The following is a 16557-nucleotide window of genomic DNA, read 5'->3' on the forward strand; positions in this document are numbered from 1 at the left end:
TTTATGTGCCAGTTATGCTAAATGTTCATCTGCCTCTTCATGCTTCCGCCACCATTCCAGGGGACATGCTTCCTTGCTGATGATGCTTGTTAAAAAAATAATGCATTAATTAAATTTGTGACTGAACTCATTGGGGGAGAATTGCATGTCTGCTACTCTGTTTTACCCTCATTCTGCCATATATTTCATGTCATAGCACTCTCGGATGTTGTCCCAGGACATGTTGTTTCTTTTAAGAACTTTCACTGCAAATCTGACAAAATACAAAGAAGGTACCAATGTGAGATTTTTAAAGATAGCTAGATCACTCAACCCAAGGTTTAAGAATCTGAAGAGCCTTCCAAAATCTGCGAGGGACTAGGTGTAGAGCATGTTTTTAGAAGTCTTAAAAGAACATTCCGATGTGGAAATTACAGAACCCAACCTACCAAAAAAGATAATCAACCTTCTGCTGGTGGCATCTGACTCAGATGATTAAAATGAACTTGTTTCAGTTTGCACTGCTTTGGATGGTCATTGAGCAGAACCTGTTATCATCATGGATGCATGTCCTCTGGAATGGTGGTTGAAGCATGAAGGGACAAATGAATTTTTAGTGCATCTGGCACATAAATATCTTCCAACGCCGACAACAACAGTGCAATGTGAATGCCTGTTCTCGCTTTCAGGTGATATTGTAAACAAGAAGCGGGCAGCATTAACTCCTGCAAATGTAAACAAAATTGTTTGTCTGAGTGATTGGCTGAACAAGAAGTAGGACTGAGTGGACTCTAAAATTATACATTGTTTTATTTTTGAATTCAGTTATTTTTTGTACATAATTCTACATTTGTAAGTTCAACTTTCATGATAGAGATTCCTCTATGGTACTTATATTTGGTGAATTGAAAAATACTTTTGTTTCTTTTTTACAGTGAAAATATTCGTAATGAAAAATAATGTACTGTGAGCACTGTACACTTTGTATTCTGTGTTGTCACTGAAATAAATATATTTGAAAATGTAGAAAACACACAAAAATATTTAAATTGGTATTCTATAATTGTTTAACAGTGCAATTAATCACACAAATAATCGTGATTATGTTTTTTTATCACATGATTAATCGTAATTAATTTTAATGGCTTGACAGCCCTAGAAAACAATACTATGCACTTATGTAATTAAAGATGGTATCATAATGCAAACACACAAGGGGGCTGAATTAAAGTTGCACAGGCAACAGGAATCTTTAGTTCTGGCATTTCCTAACTCTTGAGTACTTGACTTTTGCAACCTGAATATTCCTTTTAAACTTGTGTGTGTCTGTGTGTATTTCTGATGGATCTCAGTTTTCAATAAAGGTCTGTTAAAGTGTAGGAATCCTTTTTCTCCAGAGGCCACACTACAGAATAAACTATGTTAATCCTTACACACCGCTCCCTCCTTAACAAGGGTGGAGCCTCTGGCGCTGCCCCTTTCCGACCCATCTACGTCCTCCTATCTCCCTTAACTATCATGCATGTGGGTCCTTGCATAGCTCAGCTCTGTGCCATATTAGACAATGTGCATCTCCTCTATGACTGCCACACAGCATAGTCTTGCACCTCCCCCTCATTTGCTCAGTGGAATGACCCTGCTTTCACCATTCAGGAAATAGGCTGGATTAGACCCTTTACCAGTTTATAGCATCTGAATTAACTAGAAAAATAACTTCAATTACAATAAAGTTTTCATTACTGTATGATGGTGTGTTATGCTCTTGTTATGGAGCAGGAAGAAGAACTGCGCACAATGAGAGGCCATTACAAAATGTCTTTTTTTAAGCCCACAGTTGTACTTCATTGAATATAATGCAGTTCTTTGTGTCAATGCAATATGATTATGATGCTAACTAAATGCTGAGAATAGCTAATAAGGATCTATGGACTGCACATGTTTTTATCTATTAACTGTTCTGGTTTCTAATGAACTTCCACATTTACCATTGTTTGAATCATGAGATCTAACTGAAATATCCTTTGCTGAAGAGATTAAAAAAAAATGCCCACCTCCACCTGAGCTTCCGGGTGCCATCAAGATCACAGAGACACGAAACTACGAGAATGGTGAAAAAATAGCTTTTACGTGCCTAAAGCATTTTGAACACCAAGGAGTGAAGGAAATAATGTGTGAAAACGGGAAGTGGCAATCACCACCATTCTGTGTTGGTTAGTATGGGGTTTTATTTATATTTCTTTAGTTGCATCAGTCAGAGGAAATGTACAAACAATATCACAACTGCCATGTCACTGTTAGCCCCTTACATATTGTGGTAATTAGTGTTCACATATTTTGTTAAGCAGTCATTACCAATTGTTCAGTGCAGAAAAGCAAAAACACATTAAAAATAAAGTGTTGAAAAATGAAATGAACAAAGTAATCAGACCATTAACACTGGACTAATGGATTTTAATTGTATGAAGTATGTTGTTAATGGGTTAAAAGTGAACTAGGGTCTGAAAAATGAATACAGTAATGTCAAAAAGTACAATCTGATATCAGAACCTAATTACTTTTTATCCTACCACTAAGAGTGGAAGAAGGGAGTACTAAGGGCGAAAATTTTCAAAAGCACAAATGGGACTCTCAGTGTTTATTTAATAAAATTAAGTGCTGTGAAAAAACATATACAAATGTTGGTATTGTGTGTGTGTGTGTGTATACTGAGCCTCATACACATACACACTATAACAAAAATATGTTAAAAATATTAATTTTTCAAAATCAAGCATTCAAAAATTAGGAAAAGCCATAATTAAGGCTGGCTGTGCAACCTCAATTTATCCCCGTTGGGTGTATTCATTATGTTAATTTTAATTACATGATCATGCACTATTTTTTCCACAGGATCCTGCTTCATCCAGTGCAAAGGATAATTGCTAACCTAATGAGCAGCCAATATTGTGTTTCATCCTCATTATTCAATATGTGGCCCTAGTGTTTGTTTAGGGTGGGTTAATCTAGAATGTTCCGCAGCTTTAAAAAATCACGACAATTTATTTTCACTTCAGTTCACTGTTACTTTCTCTTTCAGTTTTAGACTATATGTGCATATGGCATACTAATTTTATTTTTTTTCCAAAACAGAAGAAAAAGTATGTTTGCAGCCACGTTCCATAGCAAATGGTGAGATTCTCAGTCTAGAAAATCAGAACTTAAGAAAGGAGCAATCAGGACCAATGACTTATCAGAGCGGTACCATGTTAACGTACAGTTGTAACCCTGGCTTCATGTTACGTGGGTCACCTGAGATAATTTGTAAGACTGGAAAATGGACATCAGCTCCTACATGTGTTGGTAATTACATTGTGTAGAATTTTCAAAAGCAGTTCATTTAGCGGAGAGAGGGCAATAGGTTTCAACTGGAGGCTAACTGAAAGAATGATTCTGTATGGCACCCTTCTGGCAGGTGGAGCCAGCAGCAACAAGGGCCGGGTTCAGTATCTAGGTGTTCCTTTTGAACAATACAGCACAAAACTGTCTCAAGCCCCCACCCAGTGACCTGGGACAATTACACACCACCCCCTAGGCGCCCCTAAGAGGCAATACTTCCCCTCTCTCAAGCACAGAGTCTGAGTGTAGCAAAAACTTTTAACAGAGGGAGGGAAGTAACTCAGCATTAATTTGGGAAAACACTGTAACCAGGGTTCATAAACACAAACCATGAACAAAAGACCCACTCCCAAGTAAGTTGGGCAGTGTTCTTTTCCCCTCAGGATCTTAAGTCCAGCAACCCCAAAAGTCCCTTTAATATGCCTGTCCCTTATCTGTACCACACTCACAGTTACTGTCTTGGCCTGTGCAGCCCCAGAGTTCAGAGGTTCATCCGCAGAGTTCACCTCCCACCCTGCATGGAAGGCAAGGCGGGGGTAAGGAGGCATCTTACACACTTCACTGTTTGGGCTCTCGCTCATCACCCCAATATCCAATTGCCACACCTCTGCTCTGGCCCTTTCCTCCAGCCACCCTGCTGGCCGCATGCCACGCCTCTCCACCAGCTGCCCACTTGCCAAGATGTCTTCAAGGTCCCCACACACACTTAACACAGCTCTCAGTGATTTCAGCTGTTAGTGGGGGAGCCTCACTGCTGGTATACTGGGCAGTCTCTTACAATAGAGACACTGTCCCAAAGTAGGCCTAATACTTAGTCCTAGGTATCAGTAATTTCAGCTCTGCAGCATGTAACAAGACTCTCAATTGAGTCTAAATTAACTCTTTCATTCTACCGTGGAGAGAGGAAGGATCAGTTGGTGTCTAGGACCTTTAAACAGGCCCTACATCACCAGATACAACTGCCTGTCCCCACTCTCTCTCAACTCATTGGGCTTTGAAACCCATGTCCCCTGCCTAGCGAGTGTGATTCAGTTGAAGGTGAGTCCCTCCATTGGGGTATGCCAGGTACTGTTCTGCTGTCCTCAGTTCACACAACAAGCATAACAACCCTTTATTATTCCTGCCCCAATAACAAGGAGACTGGGGATCCAACACCAGCCACAAGTGATCATTTGGGCAAGCAAGCCCATCATGCTGAGCACCTATGCAGGGTGGGTGTGTCCATGCAAACAAGATCAGCTTCTGAAGTCTTTTTCCACAATTCACCACTAGATGTCAGGGGAGAGCTCATTCAGACTCTGCTTACATGTATATTTGTTCAAATTGCTGTAAAAGCTTAGTTTTCTGGCCCAGGGTCTTTAGAAAGATTCTGACTGTGTGACAATTTCAGGATTTCTGGTTGATTGGTTGGTTTTTGTTTGTTTGTTTTGAGTAGTTTTAGTTTTTAAAAGCTCCCAACTAGGACTTAGGAGGTTTGCATTCAGATCCTGGCTCTAATGCACAAACTTTCTTTATAGTCTTGGGCAAGTCTTTTTAACTCTGTGTCTCAGCTTCCCATCTGTAAAATGAGTATAATAGTATTCCCTATTTGACAGTGGGGTTGTGAGGATAAATCCATTAATAGTTGTGAAGCACTTACATATTATAGTGACAGGGGCCATATCAAGTGCCTACATGGACAGATGTATTTTCATCAAAGTTCTGTTGAAGGAAGTAGACACACCATGCATGAGGTGTCCAGAAGAAGAGGAGCAGCTGCAATTACTGGTTTCAGACATAGGCACAAACTAAATTTCATTAGTAACTGAACTCCTAGTGTATTTAGGGCTGGTGTTTGTTTAACTTTCTGACAGATTTTTAACAGTGCTCATGTTGTAAGTTTCATTGCCCACCAACAACTTAGTGCATGTGTTTAGGTTCTGGTTGCAACCTCTATTTAAAATTAGATATCCATATAAAGAGTTACAAAGGGCTTAACTAAAAAAGGTGGCTTGTGGGAGGGTTACACTCATTTTACTCTTGTGTGTGTGTCTTTTCAGAAATGCCATGTACCGATGTTCCAAATATTATCAATGCTCAGACTGAAGACACAGTGAAGCAAAGTTATAAGCCTGGTGAAACAGTACGTTATCAATGCCTTCCTGGTTTTATCATCCACGGATCTTCAGATATTATGTGTAAAGCAGGGAATTGGTCCACACAACCTGTGTGTAAAGGTACAGTGAGTAATTTGATCTAACTTTAAAGAATCTAGTTACTCATTTCTTATTATTATTATAGACACTCAGAGACCACCTGCATGGGTCAGACAGATAGAATAGATTACAGAATGCTGATGCAGAAACAATAAGTAGCTAACTTATACACTGATCATTTCAAATACAGAGGGGATTGGGAGGAATCAGTGTTTGCCAAAAAAAAGGTAGAACAATAAATCTTTTTTGCAAGCTGCTAAGAATATTAATTAATTTAAAAAATATAAAATGGGTGCTCACCCTCTTCCCTTTTAGCATATGACAATTCTCAGGATGTACTTGTCAGTATACTGAGCTCAGTTCAGCAGTCTTTTCTCTCCTTTAAGTCATTAAGTCAATGGGTGTTTTGTCTGGAAATCAGAGCCTTCTTCGGGTCCAACTCTGGGTCCTGCTACTCAAGCAGTCAGGGATTTAAAGGCATTGTTGATGGAGAAAGCAGGCTGCTTATTACAGCTTCAAGAGCCATGTTATCGGCCCTGACTGTCAATTCTGAAGAAGCTGGTAAGGGAGAAGTCGGCCACTGTTAGCAGTGCCAGATCCCATTGATGAAAGTTTTCAGATCTGTCTGATTCTGACAGGGCCTCTATGGCTCTGGCTCTGGCTCTGGCTCTGAAATCCAGGCCAGTTCTGATTTCAGCTTCAAGGACCAAGTGGGTGAATCTGAATATTTCACGAGATCATGTGCCATCCAGGTCTTCCATGCTGGCTTTGACATCTGCTCCAGTTTCAGGTCCATCTTTGGATCCAACGAGGACTTTTACTTCAGTGGCTGATGTACAATCATTCAGTTATAAATGCTCTTCAGATCTAAGTGAGAAACAAAGGAAGGCAGTCTTCATCAATTCCAAGGTCTGGGTCATCTTCATCTGAGAAAAGAAGGGCAGAGATTATTATTTTCTCTCTTGATCCATCTCTACCTCTTTCTCCTCCTCAGCCTCCTACATGGTATCCACAAACAGCTTTCTCTCCATTTATTTCTCTCCACCCTCCAGGTCCATTGCTGTCTCCATTACACTCCATCACACATCCAGAATCAATTCCATTATTTATATGAAGATAGAGGAAGAATAAAGAGAACTATTTCTTCCCAGTTTGTGCCTCCTCCTGTGGATATGTTCTGAATACAAGTTGCTGTGGAGATTGGCAGCCCTAGGCTCCATGGCCTTATTGAGTGCTGATGCAGTAACTTTATAGCTGTTCTCCATATGGATGGAGATATGATGATTCATCTGTAAAGGATCTGGCTGTGGAGAATCCTTGCCTGTAGTTACAGTGGATCTGTCTGCATCTAGTTACAGATACTCTGTCTGCTGCCTGATACTCTGTCTGAAGAAGATGAGGAGATAGCTCCTCTTTTAAAATAAAAACATGCTGACACAGATTACTCTTCTGATTTGTCACTGGATGAGAATATGGATGAGAATTCTGCCTCTTCCCCTTCTCATGGCAGCAGAGTTTCATGACCTGATGGATCACATGGTGTCCATGTTGAATTTATAATCCATAGCCATGGAAGAAACCTCCCCTCTAGTGTTTGGAGGAAGCTCTTCGTGCCACCTCCAAGAGTAGGATGTCACTACTAATTCTGCTGTAGCCTGCTAAGATTGTTTGTTCCACTTCTGCCTCTTGCCAGCTTATCTCTAAGAAGGCAGTCAAATTATATAAGATAATCAGGATGAAGTGTTTTCATATTTTCACACACATCCTGTATCTAATTCAGTAGTGGTGGCTATTGCCATTAGCAGTTTGAGATCTGAACAAGCATATTTCACTCCTACTGATAGGGGAAAAATATTGATTCTTTGGGGAGAAAGGTGTTTTCTTCTTCCTTTCTTAGTATTAGGGTGGAAAGTTATCAAGCAGTTATGGCCTGCTATCAATTCCACCTATGGAAAAAGATAGCATTGTTTCTGCAGGATTTGCCAGATGACATACAGAATTTGGCAAATGAAATCCTAACGGAGGGTCAAAATGTAGCAAAGCACACACTCAGGGCCTTCTTTAATGCTTCAGACTCTTCTGCCAGCGCATTGGCTTCTGAAATTACTCTGAGGACACATGCTTGGGTTTGCTTTTTTACTCTGGCTCTGAATACTAGAATAAAGGTAGAGGATCTCCCCTTCGAAAGGGATGGTCCTTTAAGTTAAAAGACAGATGAGTTGTTGGGAAAACTGAAGGAGAAAAGAATGACAGCCTGCTCTTTGTGTTTGATTTCTTCTATTAAGAGGATACTTTCTATACCTTCTTTCCATAGTCAGAGACATTATTATCCACAATCTTCTTTGGCTTATTTCTTGTCAAATCAAAGATGTCAGCAACAACACCAGTGGGCTACATTTTTCCAGAGGTAACACAAGAAGAGGTCTTTCAAATTGAGGCCTAAATCAAAATAATCTGCTTCCTCCCTGTCATCTTCATTGAACACCAGGCTTCAACTTTGATGTGATATCAAGAGTAGAAAATGAAACTGCAATGACTCGTCCCTTCCTCTTATGGAGACAGGCTAGCCAATTTTATCAGCAAATGAAGGTTTATTACATCAGATAAATGGGTCATAGAAATTAGAGACAAGGGCTATGCCATTCAATTAGAGAAACTAACCCCTTCAATTCCCCCTATCATCTCTTTCCAGTGAACCTTTTCACAAGGCCTTGCTACTTCCAGAAGTGTAGAAATTACTGCTTATATGTGCTGTGTTACAAATTACACCTGGTAGGACACGCACACAAGTGCTACGAATTACACCTGATAGGACACGCACACAAATGCTGCGAATTATACCTGATAGGACACGCACACCAGTGCTGCGAATTATACCTGATAGGACACGCACACCAGTGCTGCGAATTATACCTGATAAGTCACGTACAGTTCGAATCTAGGCTGAGGCACAGAAACAAAGTCCACAACTGCAGAGTTCCCAAAAGACACTAAGTTTATTACGCTCGAGCGTGGTGCCCCCCTGCTAGCCAGGAGGGGACCCTGAATGCAGATTATACAAAGGTTATATACTTTTTAGCAAAGCATGTTGCCCTCGTGCATCGGAAACCTTAGCCAATAAACAAACCCTTGTCTTATCTACCACCTATCCCTGCTTGGTGCATTCCTCGTGCTATATCAGTATGTTAATTACACAGCATGGTCCTAAAGCTATGCATCAGTAACTTTTATTATCAGGATGGGAGGCCTCACATCAAGGCCAAGAGACAGGGAGTTAGAGACTGACAAAAACCAGATACTGGGAGTCAAGGCAGGCTGGAGACAAGGAGGAGGATTTTCACAGGGATTCAATATCTAAGGATTACTCCTCCTGGTGTATGATGTGCTGGCATTTAAACAATGGTGGGCCCCAAACCAAAATGGAGTCACATGTGCTAACTTTTCCTTAACAGTCCTCCCTTTTTTTTTTGTACGTCAGTAAGCTATATCAGGGCTGAGTAACCACGCTGCAGGGTTAGCAGCTGCCGACAGCACATACTGCAGCATTGTAGGCATACAAAAAATAACGCAAAAACAATAACAGTCAAAAAAAGTAAATACAAAATACGCCGTCCCCAAGTCCCCACATCCGGTAGCCATGAGATGAGCCAGTCCCAGACCTCCTGGAATCCGGCTTTGGTAGTGTCGAGGCTGAGGTGGTGGAATAGGGCTGCCTGTTGCTTGAGGATGTGGATGTCAGTTTCCATCCTATGGTGCTGATTTACAAATACACAACAGCTTGAATTGACCAGAGCACAAACCCCGCCCTGATTTGCAAGGAGATAATCCAGGGCTAGGTGGTTTTGCAATGTCGTTTGGGATAGCTGGGTGACTTCAATTTGAAGGGCAGAGAGAGCGTTTGCAGTAGCATTTGCCATTAGTTCCAAAGCAGCTGAAATGTTAACTATAGCTTTTTCCAGCTCGCTTACTCCCAACCATGGCAGAAACCAACGCACAAAGGAGCGAAAGCCTTTGGGCCGATAAGAAAGGGGGTTTAAAGGAATACTTCGTCGGTCCCTCCATACTAGATTGCGGATCTCTCCCCGGGTCAGGTTCTGGTGTACTGTCACGGCGGGTACTATAGCCCCTAAGGTACATGGACCACACCATCCTGCTGGGAGAACCTTATAGGCTGTGTGATTGCATAACCAATACCAGCCAGACCCCTCGGGGACTGGCCACGGGGTTCTGGAGTAGGTAGAGGGGCCTCCCGCACCAGAGCTGATTTGAGTGGTGTCCTTGCACCCTACAAAATTCCCTACAAAAACTGTATTTTCTATGCCCTTACATCGTGACACACATAAAGCATAATTACTCTGGGCCACCATATCAATAAACCATATTTGGATTGTAACATTCCAGTTAAATATAGTGTTTGCCCATAGCTTAGCTTGGAGTGTTCGATTAAGGGGGATAGGTACCCCTACCAACGGGACGCCCTGACCTAAATATGTGGGGGTACGAATACAAATCCAACACTGCGTTCGATTTACACCCTGTTTGATAGCACGGGTTAAATTCAAGAAGCTATTGCCCTCCCATCCTTGTACTGGACTTGGGAATAGGGAGAGAACCCCTCCCAGGCAAACCATACCAATGTCGACATCCTCCCCTGTACTATACAAAAAACACTACCCCCAATGTAAGTCCAATAAACAGGAACACAAAAAGTCCTGGTGGGCTGTGAAGGTCCCAGTAGCTGGAAAGCTTAGTCCATGGGTTGGTCGTGGTGTTCATTCGTGAAGTGGCTCATCCAATGGCTTGTCAGGGTCAGGTGGGGGTCCCAGCACCAACTTAACGTAGCTATGATGGATCCAGGAACCTTTACCTGCAAAGGAGTGGTGGCAGATGGTGGGAGTAATGTTCGTTGCTGTAAGGCGTTTTTGGTATTTATACTTGCCTACAAGCACAGTTCCAGCCTCTGGAATAAACCCACCCCACCACTTTACTTCACATTTCCAAGAATACATTCTGCAACTTTCTCCCTGCCAATGTACAATGCTCCGTCTTTGCCATCAGGGCCAATTTTCAGTGTCTTTTGCAGTTAGGAATCTTTGGATTTTGGTGGTTTTAGCAGAGCAGGCGTTCCTTCTCTCTTGGAACAGGCATGGTTTTGCATTATACAGGGGAGAGGTTACTAGCACGTCACCCTGTAGTGCTTTGGTTTCTTTAGCAAATACTGAATGCAGGTTAGCTTTGTCAGTGGACAAGGGAGAGGTTACTAGCACTTCACCTTGGTTTTTTTTTGGTTTTTTTTTTGCTGTTTAAAAGGAGGAAAGAAAAAAAAACCCAGAAGGAGGGACAGACTGATCAGTAGTCGAAGTGAAGTCACCTCGAGGTGGAGGGGTCTTTTTGCAGTAAGAAGCATGGGTCTAGGCAGTCAGTCCTTGGCACTTCACAGCGGTGTTGGTAGTTAGCAGGACTTAATAAGGGCCTTTTCAGCATGGGGCCAGAGTAGTATTTTGTCGAGGGACCTTTATGTAGACTCAGTCACCTGGTTTTAACAAATGGCAGGTTTGCTCAGGATTCTTGAAGCAGGACTTCTTTTACCTGTAAATACAGAGACCTAACACATTTCATTAATGTCTGGCAGTGTGTTGCAGATCTCACAGCTGTTTGGGCACATTTAAGCCCCCCTCTTTCTTGGCTGTTAGCCAAATCCTAGCTGTGAGTAGTGTCCTTGGGCAGGCCAGTGTCTTATCTTTGGACCGAGCCTGCCAAGCCTGCCAGCTACAGCGTTGAATTAGCTTGTCCTTCGTTTTATTTTTTTTCCCCTTCTTGGCTTTTATTAACCTGCAAAGAAAACTTTTACCTTTTACTTATACATTTTTGTTTAAAAAGGAACACATGTACATTGCCCATTATACAGCACTTTAGTCTTATTGTATAATGTATGCCACATATACCCTTCTAGGAAAATGACTTTATTACAGAGCTTTGGAGCAACAAGCCAGGACAAGCACACCCACTTTTGAGGAGTCCACTTGGTACAACTTCTGGTGTCCAATAGCTTTTTTCCCTCCCCAGCCCTCTGGCTAGAAATGTGAGGTAGCCAGAAAGATCTCATGTATAATATGGGGAGTGGGTTAACCTTTGATGTCCTTGCTTCCAAAGACTGTTGGTGTGCAAATTTTAACAACAATTTTTTTAATTAAAAGATCTGGCCAATTAATTTTTTTTTTTTACTTAAGCAAATGTATTAAACTTTAGTATATCACATTTTTGATATTATCCAAACACTTTGTATTGCAAGTTGAATAAAACAAGTATCTGCATTTTGATTTAACCCTTCTATTTAGTTTTAAACTAAACTGTCCTATGAAAAATTAAACACAGCAATTCTGGCCACAAGACAAACACCACAAGACAGGACATAGAACACAGAACAGAATTTCTATTGTGCCAGTAAATTCATGAGATGTTGAATTGCTTTTTAGCTGGCATCAGTTTTCTCTGAGTTTCTGAAAGACAAAAATAAAACACAGATCTACCCCTTTTGGGCAGTCAGTCATTGCTTAAAATATTTTCTTTTTATACAAATACCCTTGTTAATTGCAGGCAAAACAGAGGAATTACCCATATTTTCTTGTATTTGTTTTATAGGCAGTCCAGGTTTCAGTGGCCTCTACCTTATTAGTTAGGTAATTTACATAAAAAATAAATGCTTTCCGGCTTGCTTTTGGATCCACAGGTTAAAGATTCTTACTTTAAAAAGGGCACAATAAACTTTACCAGACTTTTGATTGCCTTTTACTTTTAACTCCTGCTGTCAAACACACAGCGACCTGAAAAGGAAGACACCACCTATTGTAGCCTCTTGGAACCTAATACGATATTAATTAAGTAGCACTGTATAATTGCATTTCTTTGGAAAAGGGCCCATTTTTTTCCAAAATGGCTGCAAAGAAACCAAGCATTTTTTTTTCTTTTCAGTATTTTACAAAGTTTAACTGCTTAATTCTTTCCAGCAACTAAAGAGTTAACTTTTTACTTTTTTTTTTTAAATTACTTGCTTATTTTTCAAAACGACACCCAATTACTTAGATTTTACCATTTTAAGTATTATTCCGGGATTTACGTTTTTCATTCCTGTAATTATTTACTCTTCTTTTTTTACTATGACCTTTAAGTTTTCAACCTGTTTTCCAATCTCTCTATCTGTTGCCTGCCCGCTTGGGCCCGATCCTGTTTTTTTTCTTTGAACTGTCCCTTCCATGAGCACCAGCTTTGTTTCACTACCAAATTAACAAGGAGGGTGGGCTTCTTAACTAGCCCCCAGCCCTCCTGGTCTCTTTTTTTAAAATATTTTACTTACAAGGGCTACCCGAGTCCTCCCCACATGAGGCTTGTCACCTGGACAGAAAGCACGGCTAATTGGCAAGCAAGGAGGTGACAGGCATAAGTCAGAAAGCCGAGGGTAAGCCGGAGGAGGGGCAGAAGCAGGCATAGCACAGAGCGGGGCTGGAGACCCCTGAGATGAATAAGAAAAGGAGGAGGAAAGAGGATGTCCTTCTGCATGCGCATAAGCCCAGTTGTCCCATACATACCAATAATCCATCTGGGCTGGAGCTTTGTCCTCCAGCCTCCTTTTAAGCACTGTTAATGTATCCCCAGCAAAGGACCCATCCGGTGGCCATTCAACAGATGTTTGAGTTGTTCGTGCTGGCCACTCAACCTTACATAAAATAACAGCTTTTTTCTGCCTAACCCATGGGTGCCAGAAATATTCTCCCAATTCTTGAGAATTTCAGCCAAAGGGGTCCCCTTACTTACACTCTGCCCAGAACCTATAATGGGCTACCAAAAGAACACAAAATGTGCCACCTTATCGCCTAAGCGACGGCTCACAACCCCCCTCCTCGGAGTTCTCAAAGGTGAACTCACCCTGTGCCGGCTGGAGCTGTCCGAGAGGAGGAGTGTAGTCTCGCTTGTTGGGGTGAGCCTAGAGTCCCTTCGTGGTCGCCAAAACTGTTACGAATTACACCTGGTAGGACACGCCCACAAGTGCTGCGAATTACACCTGATAGGACACGCACATAAGTGCTGCGAATTACACCTGATAGGACATGCACACAAGTGCTACGAATTACACCTGGTAGGACACGCACATAAGTGCTACGAATTACACCTGATAGGACACGCACACCAGTGCTGCAAATTATACCTGATAGGTCACGCACAGTTCGAATCTAGGCTGAGGCACAGAAACAAAGTCCACAACTGCAGAGTTCCCAAAAGACACTAAGTTTATTACGCTCGAGCGTGGTGCCCCCCTGCTAGCCAGGAGGGGACCCTGAATGCAGATTATACAAAGGTTATATACTTTTTAGCAAAGCATGTTGCCCTCGTGCATCGGAAACCTTAGCCAATAAACAAACCCTTGTCTTATCTACCACCTATCCCTGCTTGGTGCATTCCTCGTGCTATATCAGTATGTTAATTACACAGCATGGTCCTAAAGCTATGCATCAGTAACTTTTATTATCAGGATGGGAGGCCTCACATCAAGGCCAAGAGACAGGGAGTTAGAGACTGACAAAAACCAGATACTGGGAGTCAAGGCAGGCTGGAGACAAGGAGGAGGATTTTCACAGGGATTCAATATCTAAGGATTACTCCTCCTGGTGTATGATGTGCTGGCATTTAAACAATGGTGGGCCCCAAACCAAAATGGAGTCACATGTGCTAACTTTTCCTTAACAGCTGCAATGAGGTATCTGAACAGGGATTTTATTAAAGATACTTTCAGGTGCAGAAAAAAGACTGGCTAGTGTCATCCAATTTTAGATTTCAGAAATCTGAGCAAGTACATTTGGATGTTTTGATTCCATATGTTAACTCTGGCCTCCATAATCCCTTCACTTTCAGCTGTGGATTGGTTTGCGACTCTCAATTTAAAGGACAAATATTTTCATATTTCTATCTGACACAGTCATTGAAAGTATTTTCACTTATTGGTGTCAGGACGCCATTTCCCATACAAGGTCTTCGCATTTGGCCTGTCCACGGTACCAAGAGTATTTATGAAATGCCCCTCTGTTGTAGCATCACATTTGAGAAAACAGGATATTTTTGTTTACATATTTGGATGATTGGTTGTTGAACGTGGAGCTAAATCTGAATGTCAAAAAGTCAAATCTCTACCCAACTCACATAATTTTATTCATGTGCTCCTTAGTGCACACAGCAGCAGTGAAAAATCTTCTTACCAGAGAACAGATTTTTTTAAAAAACAGCGCAATGTTTTAAACATTAAAATATGTCAAACTCAGAAAATAATTTTCTTCCTGGGTCTCATGGTGGTGACTACTTGTAAGACTCCATTTGTGCATCTCAAAATAAGACCAATGCAGCATTGGATGTCCCAGGTCTACAGGCCAAATCTGAACAATGTTCTAACACTAGTCAGCCTGCCTTCTGGACTGGTGGTGGTGGTCAGTCAGAGCAGTTATCCTCTGAGGAGTCCAGTTCAATTCCCCCTTCACCATCAATGAGGGGAAATTCAAATGTATCAAATAATGGAAGACGAGGAGGAGGAGGGAGTCTCATTTGAGTCAGTTTACAGTTTGAAGTCATTGGTCTTATTTGAAATAGTCCAGATTTGTGGCTTGGATGCAGGAAAAAATCTGATTTTCCTGTCTCATCATCCACAACACAAGGTATGGAAGATTTAATATACTTAAAAACTGAAGGGTTATCTAACTCATCTTTGAAAGTTCATTTTTCAGCTATTATAGCTTACCATATTTTGCTTGATAGTAGATTACAGTTGGTGCATAATATGGATAATAAATTTGAGAAGGAAGGTATCTAATATGTATGCTCTTTGAGGGATCCTGTCCCTTCTTGGAGTCTTAAGCTGGTTTTATCTACATTTATGAAACCACCCTTTGAACCCTTGGCTGAGTGTTTTTTATTTTTAATATTTAAGGCAGCAATCATTATTACCATGGCATCAGCCAGAAGGCTGAGTGAATTCAATGCCTTGATGGTGATGCCCACTTTAAGTCTTTTCATAAAGTTAAGGTGGTTCTTAGCCTTTATCCCAGACTTTTGCCAAAATGACTTTCTGAATTTCACATAAGTCAGATAATTAATTTCCTGACATTTTTTTCCAAGGCCACATGCTAAGAAGGGAAAATCTGTTTTATGAACTTTGGATTTAAGAAGAGCTCTTGCATATTATTTAAATAAAGCAAAAAGGTTTTGAAAATAATCTAGGTTATTCATGTTTCATGCTAAAAGTCTCGGGGGTCAGACTGTGTCTCTCTAGACTATTTCTAGATGGATTAAATAATGAATTGTTGAATGTTACATGTTAACAAATTCTTGTATCTAGGATACTTTGATCTCATTCCACTAGAGCTGTGGTAGTGTCTTTTTTGCTTGCCTTAAGCAAGTCCCTTTTCTTGCAATTGGCAGGGTTGCAACATGGACTTCTGTGCACACTTTTACTAATCACTATATTCTCAATTTGGCTTCTAGGGCAGATACTAGATTTGGTAGAGCAGTGCTCTGTGATGTCCTCCAGTTTATTTTCCTCATTGCTTTTCAAACTACCCATAAGTGGGAATATGAAGAGCCACTGGAAGAAGAAATGAAGGTTACTTGTAAAACAGAGTTTTCTGAAATGGCTATTCATATTCACACTTCACACCCACTTTCCCCGAGTCCTTTTGCGCTGTACTTCTGGTTGGCAGTGAAAGGAACTGAGGTGATAGAGTGTGCCATGACCCCTTATGTATCTTCATCCTCAGAATGTTCAGAAACAGAGAGGGAAGGGATAGAAGGAGTGTGCATAAGCACTTTAAAAGATGCTGCTTGGAGAAGGTTCAACCATTAAGCATAATTAGGCAGTACAATACCCCACATGTGCGAATATGCAGAGAACTTCCAATATCTCAAAGAACTTTGATTAGAAGCAAATAACCTTCATTTATTGCAACATAACATATTTCATGAAAATAAG

The 16557-nt window shown here is 41.1% G+C and overlaps 1 protein-coding gene across 2 annotated transcripts in view; it reads left to right on the plus strand.

Annotated features, from left to right (window-relative positions):
- The window catches only part of CFH (complement factor H), an 86229-nt gene that overhangs the window by 48157 nt on the left and 21515 nt on the right, over positions 1-16557 (plus strand). Inside the window, exons 16-18 of one of the 2 annotated variants that reach the window (XM_073356728.1) lie at positions 1983-2189; positions 3109-3318; positions 5394-5570. In XM_073356728.1, the coding sequence (XP_073212829.1) occupies positions 1983-2189; positions 3109-3318; positions 5394-5570 (594 nt within the window). The remainder of the gene's footprint in view (positions 1-1982; positions 2190-3108; positions 3319-5393; positions 5571-16557) is intronic. The other variant, XM_073356729.1, reaches the window with a different exon arrangement.

Source organism: Lepidochelys kempii, chromosome 8 (assembly GCF_965140285.1).
Source record: "Lepidochelys kempii isolate rLepKem1 chromosome 8, rLepKem1.hap1, whole genome shotgun sequence".
NCBI classification, from domain to species: Eukaryota; Metazoa; Chordata; order Testudines; family Cheloniidae; genus Lepidochelys; species Lepidochelys kempii.